Raw genomic sequence first — 12,351 nt, forward strand, 5'->3', positions numbered from 1 at the left:
CGGACCACCCCACCTGGGGATCGAACCCAGGACCTTCTTGCTGTGAGGCGACAGTGCTACCCACTTAGCCACCGTGCCGCCCTTACAAGAGGGTAAAAGTGCTTGTATTGTGTAGCCAATCTTCTGACTTTTTTTTTTTACAAATTTAATTAATTAATGTACTTATTTTGTCACTGTAAATGGTAAAGGTGCTTGCATTTAGTGGCCAATGGTCTATTAAGGGAAACTGAAGGCTGTTGCTAGCAAGAATGTTCCAAAATTGAACCACAAAAATTAGTTATCTATTTGCTCTTTATTATTTTATTAATTAATTTATTTCAATTGTTAAACAGAACTCAGTCCATCTAACGGAGTAGATTCAGATCTGGCAGCAATTAAAAAATAATCTTTTCAGATCTTTTCAGTCTATAACCAGGTCAAGAACAGATTGGTCAGTGCTTCTGATGAAAAGATCAGTCCACAATATCAAAAGAGACTTGTGCTGGAGCGTATGTCTGTCTTTACATTCTTATTTGATGAGATCATTTTCCTCTTTGGAGATTTAATTATATTATGCTAATGCATGACTACATAGCTACATTGCTGGCATGCTCCCCTCTCTTTGCATCCCTCATAACTGCTCAGTTATGCCCGGTGTCTAACAAGACCCATTACAAATGGATTTTGGCACGGCGCTCCCGGGAGAAAGCTCTCCCCGTGACCTCCGGTCCATCGGTCGGAGGCGCATTATGCGTCGTCCCTCGTGCAGCATCGAGCCGCACGGATCGCATCCTCTCTATTTACAGACTTCACATTCTGCTCACACGCGCCAGCCTTTCCGCTGACCTCCGCCGAGCGGCAGCTAATGGGAGTTGGTGAATTGAGGCACAGCCTGGGTCATGGGATTTGAAAGATGGTACCACAAAAACCCAACATTAGAGAGGAATGTGTGCATTTCTAAAGCTGTTGTGGTTTTTCTGTTGTTAGACTAGGACAGAACTGCTTTTTTATCATGTATACACATACACACGTACAGTACGATGAAATTCTTTGTGTGCATATCCCAGCTCATATCAGAAGCTGGGGTCAGAGCGCAGGGTCAGCTATTATGTGGTACCCCTGGAGAAGAGAGGGTTAACGACCTTGCTTAAGGGCCCGACAGTAGGTTTCAAACCCAAAACCTTTCAATTGTGGTGTTTTACCTGTCACATGGCTTGCGCAGGCCAGGATGGTAGTAGGTTAACATTCCTGGAACCATTACGTTGACCGGACATCCTCCACTGTACTCCTCTTTAGACCAGTCCTAAAAAAAACACAATACACAATTACACAACTACACACAAACATTTAACCAAATATACAAAAATTCTGGAGATATGTGAATCATTAAAATCTGGAGAATGATTGCATTACTCACTGTCAATTTTATCAGCTCCTCTTACCATATAGAAGCACTTTGTAGTTCTACAATTACTGACTGTAGTCAATCTGTTTCTCTGCATGCTTTGTGAGCCCACTTTCATGCTGTTCTTTAATGGTCAGGACCCCCACAGGACCACCACAGAGCAGGTATTATTTAGGTGGTGGATCATTCTCAGCACTGCAGTGACACTGACATGGTGGTGGTGTGTTAGTGTGTGTTGTGCTGGTATGAGTGGATCAGACACAGCAGCGCTGCTGGAGTTTTTAAATACCGTGTCCACTCACTGTCCACTCTATTAGACACTCCTACCTAGTTGGTTCACCTTGTAGATGTAAAGTCAGAGACGGTCGCTCATCTATTGCTGCTGTTTGAGTCGGTCATCTTCTAGACCTTCATCAGTGGTCACAGTACGCTAACCACAGGGCGCTGTTGGCTGGATGGTTTTGGTTGGTGGACTATTTTCAGTCCAGCAGTGACAGTGAGGTGTTTAAAAACTCCAGCAGCGCTGCTGTGTCTGATCCACTCATACCAGCACAACACACACTAACACACCACCACCATGTCAGTGTCACTGCAGAGCTGAGAATGATCCACCACCTAAATAATACCTGCTCTGTGGTGGTCCTGTGGGGGTCCTGACCATTGAAGAACAGCATGAAAGGGGGCAAACAAAGCATGCAGAGAAACTGATGGACTACAGTCAGTAATTGTTTGTTTGTTTGTTTATTAGGATTTTAACATCATGTTTTACACTTTGGTTACATTCATGACAGGAAACGGTAGTTACTCATTACACAAGATTCATCAGTTCACAAGTTTATATTAAACACAGTCATAGACAATTTTGTATTTCCAATTCACCTCACTTGCATGTTTTTGGACTGTGGGAGGAAACCGGAGCACCCGGAGGAAACCCACACAGACACTGGGAGAACATGCAAACTCCACACAGAAAGGACCCGGACCGCCCCACCTGGGGATCGAACCCAGGACCTTCTTGCTGTGAGGCGACAGTGCTACCCACTTAGCCACCGTGCCGCCCAGTCAGTAATTGTAGGACTACAAAGTGCTTCTATATGGTAAGTGGAGCTGATAAAATGGACAATGAGTGTAGAAACAAGGAGGTGGTTTAAATGTAATGGCTGATCGGTGTATATATATATATATATATATATATATATATATATATATATATATATATATATATATATATATATATATATATATATATATATATATATATATATATATATATATATATATATATATATATATATATTGGTAGATTATATATATTATATATACTGTATATATTATATAGCAATAAAGGTATAAAAAAAACAGCATAAACATAAGAACCAAGATTAATGGAACCTGAACCTGAACAATATATACTGTATATATATTGTTCAGGTTCAGGTTCCATTAATCTTGGTTCTTATGTTTATGCTGTTTTTTTTTTATTTCTTTATTGCTGTATAACACTACTGAAACTTTAATTTCCTTTGGGGTCAATAAAGCTCCATCTTCTGAATCGTCCCTATAAAGCCTGACTAAAATGTGTGGCTGATTACATGGACACGTTTGTTGCACAGCATTCACTAAGCCTGTTGCAATGTAAAGCTCACTAGACTGTTGACAGTCATTTATGTTCAGTCACATCTAATTTATAGCTAGAAAGTGATGTAGTATTCACCCGCTATTCCTTTAAATCAGGTGTGGGGGTCAGAAACGGTTAGAGTGGGTGCTGTACAGTGATGTGGGTCCTGTGGATCTGGGTTTGATCCTCACCCCAGAAAAACTGTAAGAGCTTGTTAACAGGACCAAGTGCCAAACCAAAGAAAACACCAAAGAAAACATAAACATGTGATTAAACTTCTTTAAATTGGATGATCCAGGAGAAGCGGTCGGGTCCTTTGTGTGTGGCGTAAAGCCACACAATAAAACCAGGACAAGCTGGATAAACACTGAAGGTCAAACAAGCATTCAATGCCTTTATTTATTCCCTGCATGTGTGACCATGATTAATCTTCTCCAGCTCTTAAAATACACCTAAACCAGGCGTGTACGCTACACTTCATGCTCTGCTTTTATTATGGAGAACGTTGAGATCTATTCAGTGAGCTCTGGGACGGAGGGGGTTTCAGAGCTTATGTTGAAGTTTTCTCACCCCTCTGTGGCAATATCAGTTCCACCAGGAGACGTGATCGACAAACACTGCTGTACCTAATACAGCACCACACCAAGCAGTCTACTACCAGTTCATTTATTCACTTCTACTTTATACACATCATTTACATCGGCATTTAGTGGATGCTTTTATCCAAAGTGACTTACAGTATGTAGTTACAATATACAGGGCCTTGCTCAGGGGCCCAACAGCGGCAACCTGGCAGTGTTGAGGTTTGAACCAGAAACCTTATGATTACTAATCCAGTACCTTAACCACAAATAAAAGGTGCCCAAGTGCCGCAGTGGTAAATTACACTGGCCCACTACAGCTAGTGTCATGCTATCAGCCGGTCGGGCATCTACATACAGACATGATTAGCTACGTATGTCTGTGGAAGGGTGAATGGCCGAGGCCCCAAAATGGATTGGCGTCCTCTCTGGGGTGTGATACTGAATCCACCCATTGATTCCAGGGAATTAATTTAAGTTACTGACAAGTAATTAAAAGATCACATTTTTAAAAGGAATACTGTATGTGTTCTAGTCATTCACTCACTGAAAACCTAGTGATGCTTCTACATAGACCCATTTTACGTCATCCTACACTCCTGTGAAGAAGACATGTCTAAATTCTTATAAACCTTAAAACGCTCCTACTGAGGCGCCATAATTCTGAGTGATAATCTGACTGAATAACGAGGAAGCGTCCGATGCTTCTTTAGCCATAAAGGCAATCCTAGGTTTTTAGACAGACCCGTATAAACCATACATTACATATACATGTCTGCAGTGACAGCTTCATTGTATTTACGGTCATGGTTTGGTCAAAGCCCTTTCCCAAAAAGAATTAGCACCAAGCGGGGACACATTTGGACAGGAAACAAGGGCAACACACACTCTTTTATTCAAAGCATTTAAGAGCTCCTAGGTTTGAATCTAACAGGCACAGTCAGCTGTGGGGTTCCTTACTGCTGCTGCAATGCAAAAGGTACCTGTACAAAGGATAAACTCACGCAGGGAATAGCATGGCTAGCCGTACACAATACGGCTCTCTCACAGACTCCACGTGCCTGGTAGATTTACAGGGCATGACTATGTTGAGTAAAAGAAAGGGAAACATGAATAAAATGAGTAGCCAGTTCACCTATTGTGATATTTTTTGGGAGGTAAAATTAAGGCAGATTATCCTATAGAAGATTTAACCTGGATCTGTACGACCCTGAAGCCTCCGCCGGTACATTCAGCTCAAACTAAATGAATTCTCTGTATTTCTAAGAGCACAGTAGTCTCAGATGGACGGTCTGCATATTTCCACTAATCAATACAGACACAGAAATGACCGTGAAACTTCTCCAGCTTTGTTGTAACTCGTCCTATAAAGCCCAGCAATTTGTCCCCTGTGTCTCAGCTCCACTCGCTGAATGTTCAATGAGCACATGAACACAAAGTGATGTAGTGTTCACCCGCTGTTCCTTCAAATCAGGTGTGAGGACTAAAATAAAAAACAAGCATTAAGTACTCGGCTGAACTTTTCCTAAAAACAGTGGCTTAGTGGCACAACAGTTAGAGTGGGTGACGTATAATGATGTAGATCTGGGTTTGAACCTCAGCCACAGAAAAATGTAAGAGCCTGTTAACAGGACGAAGTGTCGGCTTGTTATGCCAAAGAAAATATTAAACACATGATCAAACTTCTTTAAATTCAATAATTAAATTCAATGATTGGGGCCACTCAGGTGGCGCAGCGGTAAAATATGCTAGCACACCAGAGCTGGGATTTGGAATACATCGTATTAAATCTCAGCTCAGCTCTACATGAACAACGATTGGCTGTTGTTCAAACAGGGTGGGATGAGCTGAACCAGGGACTTCATAACTGATGCAGCTATGACCTCTGCTGGCTGATTGATGGCGCCTACACAGAGCCGAGGAATAATGCGTTGATCAGGGTGTGACTCTTCGTACACAAAGCTGATCCGCATATGAACTTGCCTCGTGCAGGTGAAAAGTCGGTAGGGGCGTGTGTCAGTCTCGCTCTCCTCAATCAGCAGTGGAGGGTAGGATCGGTAGAGGGGAAGCAAAATGCAATCAGGGTAATTGAATACGACTAGATTAGGGAGCAAAAGGCAGGTGGACAGAAACGTCAGGAACTCAGGCCACCATGAATGATCGTGTCATTGCTCATTACTTTACAATAAGAGAACCTGGATAACAAGTCCAACCAACACTTAGCTTTACAGCATTTATTTTTTTTAGTACTATTTAATCTGTTACATTTATGTACTTGGACCGGTTGCTGTTTATATTCCATGTAATGTACTAGGATATTCAACATGTAACAAACTACATATTAGAAATGGTAGGATTACAATTTTACTTCAAAGAGAACACACTTGCTTAGGTGGTACAGCTATAAAATATGATATAAACTAATTCAAATCTCAGCTGTGCTACCAGCCAACCAGGTGCTTACACAGACACATGATTGGTTGTGTGCCTGTTAAGGGCGGGACAATGGCTGAGCGTGGATTCTTCATAACTGCTGCATTTAGGACCTCTGTTGGCTGATCGATGACGGCTGCACAGAGACATTTACACTGTCGGCATTTAGCAGACGCTTTTATCCAAAGTGACCTACAGTACTGTGAGAGTATATTGTCTAAGCTATTTAGGGTTAAGGGCCTTGCTTAGGGGCCCAACAGTTGGAACCTGGCAGTGGTGGGGCTTTCGATTACTAGTCCAGTATCTTAACCACTAGGCTACAACTGCCCAGACGGGGGATAATGGAGAGCAGTGCGTGACTTTGTGGGTGATACAGATCCCCATATCAACCTGGTATGCAAATGTGTCGTTTGACGGTCAGGAGTGGAGGTGTGCGGCAGTAAGAGTAAACTACAATCAAGTAATTGGATTGATCAGATTGGGAGAAAATTGAGGGGGAAAATGCATAACCAGAAAAAAAGATAAGGACAAATTTATTTATGTTTACCAAACACTTTTATCCAAAGCAACTTACAGTTGTGACCTAATACAATCTAAGCAATTGAGGGTTAACAATGGCAACCTGGCAGAGGTGGGGCTTGAATTGGCAACCTCCTGATTACTAGTCCAGTACCTTAACCACCAGGCTACAGCTGTAGTGAACTGTAGTGAACTCTTATTGTCATCTATTACTATTTCTGTTTCTGTATCGACTTTATAATATTCATAGATGTGACAAACCAAATAAACAGAATACAGACTTGTTCATAAAACTGTAAGAAATGTTTCAACATCTTTAATAAATTGGCATCTTAAATAAAGAGTGTGTCTTCTGTCACAACAAAATAAGCATGAAACATGCCTACTGGGTTCTTATTAAATAAAAACCACTGAGAATCAATGCTTGTGTATCTGCAGCACATGGTACCTTTGTTGGGTCACATACTATACTATAATGTAGCTGCATCTTCTTTTATTTGTCAAATTTGGAGCTGGAGCTGAGAGACACTGTGTGAGCCTCTTTATTGGTACTCTCATAGAGTGCCTCAGAGATCCAGGTCACCTCCGCTGGTGAGTATCTATGTAAGTACTTTTATAGCCTCTTTATTGGTAAAGCAGGATTTAAGCTCACTGGTACCTCTGGGCCTTTTTACCACAGTGATTCACTATTGCAGTCTGGATCTCACATAAAAACAGTCTGAATGAGCAAAGCAGTCAGATTAAGTTTTTTTATGCTGTAGTGGTACAACGTGTACAGGAAACAGAATTACAATAGTGATTATTCTTGATATCTGTGTGGATATTAGAGTAAAATTAAACAAAAACAGTGTAAAAGCACAGAACCTAATATTAAAATCCACACATTATTAAAATGTCAGTGTAAGGATACTGTGTGGAAGACTATAACACTACTAACAGTAGGGTTTATATACTCACTCACTCACTCACTTAACCGCTTATCCAATTAGGGTCGCGGGGGGTGCAGGAGCCTATCCCAGCTTTTCAATGGACGCAAGGCACACAGTAACACCCTGGACGGGGAGCCAGTCCATCACAGGGCAGACACACACACACACACACACACACACACACCCATTCACCTATAGGGCAATTCAGTGTCTCCAATTAACCCGACTGCATGTTTTTGGACTGTGGGAGGAAACCGAAGCTGCCGGAGGAAACCCACACAGACACGGGGAGAACATGCAAACTCCACACACAAAGGACCCGGACCGCCCCACCTGGGAATCGAACCCAGGACGTTCTTGTTGTGAGGCGACAGTGCTACCCACCGAGCCACTGTGCCGCCCCAAGTGGGTAAGTGTAATTTAAAGAAGTGTAATAATCTTAACATTCGGATTATGAAACGGTGAGTGAAATCGGCAAGCAATAGATCATTAGTCACTGAAATAAAAATAAAGTGTAATTATTAGTAGGGATGTAACGATACACTCTACCCACGATGCAATGCGATTCACGATACTGGGTTCACGATACAATTTTTTCCCAATTTTTAAAACAAAATGAATTTAAGTCAAATTATGACAAAGTTTCCTTTTATTATTTCTCTTTAAAAAATGATTATCTTTTATTTATCTAAATAATTAATGTCTTTTTATATTTGAGGTAGGTACAAATTACGCAAAACAATGCTGCACATTTCCCTTATTGTGTAAAAAAAACTGAAATGAATTTTAAAACAAATCCCACATTAAATAAATAAATGAATAAAGAAAGTATCCTCAAATAAATAAATTTGGCTGGAAAATTCAGAACCTGGCAACCCTGTAGTGACGTCAACCAGGCGAGGTGAATAGCGACAGTGCCCTCTGCTGTTTAAAGTGAATATCGATTCATTTTAGATGTAAACCGGTTTGAATCGGTACACATGTGAATTGATTTTTAACTGTCTTGTGGTACATCGTTACATCCCTTATTATTAGTAATCAGGTAGGTTTGTTATATTTGTATTTGTTTTATTACGAAAGAGTCTGTGGCCCCGTTTTTGCATATATTTTTTATATGCAAAAAATATAAAAAAAATATCACCCCTGTACTAAGCATTAGTTTTGAAAAGCCAAACATGTTCCCTTAGCAATCAGACCTTTGTTCATCTAAAAAAGAGTAACTGCTTTGGATTTGGATGTTTAAGCCTGTCTAAGTAACAGTGCTGCACTCCTTGTGTCGGATTAATAGGAATTTGTGTGAATTATAAAATGAAGCATTAAACAGTGCTAGGTGTCGAGCAGTATTTATTTATTCACAATGACAATCTGTTTGCCGTCCAAACCAGAATGCAACATCAACCCTAATCACAATTAAACCTGGTCGTATTGAGATAAATATGATAGTGATAGAGCATTGCATTGTATTGCAATTTGTAATCTGATACTCATTAGACATGAGGACAAGACCTGCACAATTTACTATTTTATTTTAATGCATTTTCTTATTTCCTTTACTCCCAATTTAGCTTAGCTTTGCCTGCACAGTTCACCGACCCCTTCTAATTTGCCCGTACTTCGGTGGATCCGTGCACGAGGCTAGTTTCGCCCACCGTGACTAGTGTCACACACCAACTCCCTTGTTCCTCCACTTCTGTACAGGTATCTCAAGCTACTAACCAGGGTCCTTACACAGCGTCAAAAACCTTATGCTCCTTTTTAATCAGGTATTTTCCCACCCAGAAGACTTTAGTAGCCAATTGTGCCTGCTGTGGGCGCCCAGCCGACTGGTAGCAGAGCCGAGATTTGAACTTGGAGTGCTTAGTAATTTTTAAATTACACCAAATACACTTTTATATACAGAGGATTAAGAACATATTCAGACTCACACTCGCACACACATGCATATACAGTATATATATATACATATATATATATATGTGTATATATGGGGAACACATGGCACCAGGATGCACTATGGAAAGAAAGCAAGCCGGCGTAGGCAGTGTGATGCTTTGGGCAATGTTCTGCTGGGAAATCTTGGGTCCTGCCATCCATGTGGATGTTACTTTGACACGTACCACCTACTTAAGCATTGTTGCAGACCATGTTCATCCTTTTATGGAAACGGTATTCCCTGATGGCTGTGGCCTCTTTCAGCAGGATGATGCGCCCTGCCACAGAGCAAAAAAGCTTCAGGAACGGTTTGAGGAGCACAAAGACGGGTTTGAGGTGTTGACTTGGCCTCCAAATTCCCCAGATCTCAATCCAGTCGAGCATCTGTGTGATGTGCTGGACAAACAAGTCCAATCCACGGAGGCCCCACCTCACAACTTACAGGAGTTACAGGATCTGCTGCTGACATCTTGGTGCCAGATACCACAGCACACCTTCAGGGGTCTAGTGGAGTCCATGCCTCAATGGGTCAGGGCTGTTTTTGCAGCAAAAGGGGGATATATATATATATATATATATATATATATATATATATATATATATATATATATATATATATACTGTATATATAGCTTCATTATCACATTTTATGTAGAAAAAAACAGTATTTCTCTATAAATAGAAGAGTGCATGTATGGTAATTTACCTTCACAGGGGTGTTAAAGGGTTTAAATCAAATCTCACGGCAATGCAGACGCTGTAAGATGTGCTAAATCATTTGTGCACATTTGCAGATGCAATTAGGCAACAATCTGCATAAAAGCATTGCAAGTTATGTGTAAAACCGCTGCAACACGCGGCTGAACATGCTATTTACATGTAATTTGCTTGGCAACATGCAAACTATGTTTTATTTTCTCGTACAGTGAAGATGTAAATGAGGGACGACTGCACAAAATCATGTGTGCAAACGTGGGAAGCCTGTGAATGTTCCAGCAATATGTTTACCTTAGAATAGCTGAGAATTCATTAATTACACCAATGTAGAACGATTAGGAAAATGGATGTGGTTTTAAAAGTGCTAATTCATTAAGGAATGTAGAACATAGCATCAGCATTGAGCAAAAGAACCTCTTTTAAATGAATTAAAACACATTATCCTTAAGGTCTAATTACATCTACTTAGCAAAGTACATTTATTAAACAGGACCAGACCTGCAGTTTGGTTACTGTTACCTTCCTAATAACAGGTGTATGAAATCAATCATATTGAATTAAGATTCAATTATATGCTTCTATTTTCTTTACAGAGGACAGTTATGCTGGAACAGGGGAAGGGGGACGAGCGTTTCCAAATCTGTGAGGTTCATAAAGACGTGATTTGATTTGGGATGAACTGGAATGCCAGGCAAGCCAGACCTGACCTCACGAATAACATATTCATTAAATATCAGTCATCAATCAGAAGATATTCACCTCAAACATTTACTTAAATATCAACCGTATGTACATATTTCTAAGTATAAACAAAGATTTTTAATGCTAATGATAAGGTAAAATGTATTTTAATATAATATGTAATTAATTTTAGTGCTTAGTAAAAAAGTTGTTGCTGACAGCTACAGCTTTAAGAAGTTTGCACTAACATCATTAGCTGTTTGAACACATTTTGACGCTGTTCCTCTCAGCAAACTGTCCTTAATTCGCCACCACATTCAAGCCATCATTTTATTTTGATGAATTGTCAATAAGATTGGCCAAAAGTATGTGGAAACCCTCCTAATTATTAAGTTCAGTTTATTATAAAGCTCAGTTTATATTAAGTTTAGTTTTTGCTACAACCATTACTAACAGATATATTAATTCAATTATATAAGATTAAATCATATGCTCCTAATTTTTTACCACAGAGGGACAGTTATGCTGGGACAGGGGAAGGGGGAAGAGAGTTTCAGAAGAAGAGAGGAACAGTTGTAGCCTAGCGGTTACAGTACTGGATGATTAAGTGGAAGAGTTAAACTGGCTTAGACTGTATACTGTAAGTCGCTTTGGATAAAAGCGTATGCTGAAAATTTAATGTTTTCAAATCTGTGAGGTTCATAAAGACGGGCTTTGATTTGGGATGAATTGGAATGCCAGACAAGCCAGGCCTGACCTTACAGATACACTTTTGACTGGATAATGTATAATCCAAAAGAGTAAAGGTGTTATGAACTCCATATTATTGAAATTAAATGAATTCTTATGAGATGTTCAACAAGCTTAATGTCTGGTGTCCACGTACTTTTGGCGTAAATATTACATATTTGGTAGATTGTGACATCAGAGTGCTGAAATATTTCTCGAGACTAGAGCATTGATGTTTTTTTAACACTAAACTAACAGTATCACGGCTCACTGTGTCGACTCGGCATTCTTCTGTATCGAAGGACAAACAAAAATTCAACAAGAATATTAAACAAATCCAACAGTTCTGGACATGAAGCTTGAGCCGTTATTTCTGAGAAACAGTTCAGAACATTTAGTCTCCGAATAAAGAGCATTATCCGCTGGACTTAAATGTTTTATAACAAAACTTAATTTTTTATAAGAGATCTTGAACCTTTTGTACAGAACTAGAACATTTAATTCAGGAACGGAAATATTTATCCTGAAACTGAGAGTTTCAAAGAATTAAAATCACAGGTTATGGAACTCACTCACTTTCTAAGCCACTTATCCATGGACGCATTAACAGGTTTCCCAAACATCCTTATGGGAAAAAATACCTTGAAACTCAACGTCTTTCAAACTCAACGCCACTCCCAAAACCAACTGACGTTGAGTTTCAAGGTACCACCTTTTTTACTGGAAATGAACCTTTTGGTGGTGAAATTCTTAATACTGAGGCTGGAACGACTGAATAAAAGGAACTGTCTGTACTGATACTGAAACATTTAATATTGGATCATTATT

The 12,351-nt window shown here is 39.9% G+C and overlaps 1 protein-coding gene across 1 annotated transcript in view; it reads right to left on the reverse strand.

Moving 5' to 3' along the window:
* The window catches only part of si:ch211-127i16.2 (probable flavin-containing monoamine oxidase A), a 104,872-nt gene that overhangs the window by 4,389 nt on the left and 88,132 nt on the right, over positions 1-12,351 (reverse strand). The window contains exon 11 of the mRNA XM_063014393.1: positions 1,182-1,282. Within this exon, the coding sequence (XP_062870463.1) occupies positions 1,182-1,282 (101 nt within the window). The remainder of the gene's footprint in view (positions 1-1,181; positions 1,283-12,351) is intronic.

The sequence above is a fragment of the Trichomycterus rosablanca genome, chromosome 18 (genome assembly GCF_030014385.1).
Source record: "Trichomycterus rosablanca isolate fTriRos1 chromosome 18, fTriRos1.hap1, whole genome shotgun sequence".
NCBI lineage: Eukaryota > Metazoa > Chordata > Actinopteri > Siluriformes > Trichomycteridae > Trichomycterus > Trichomycterus rosablanca.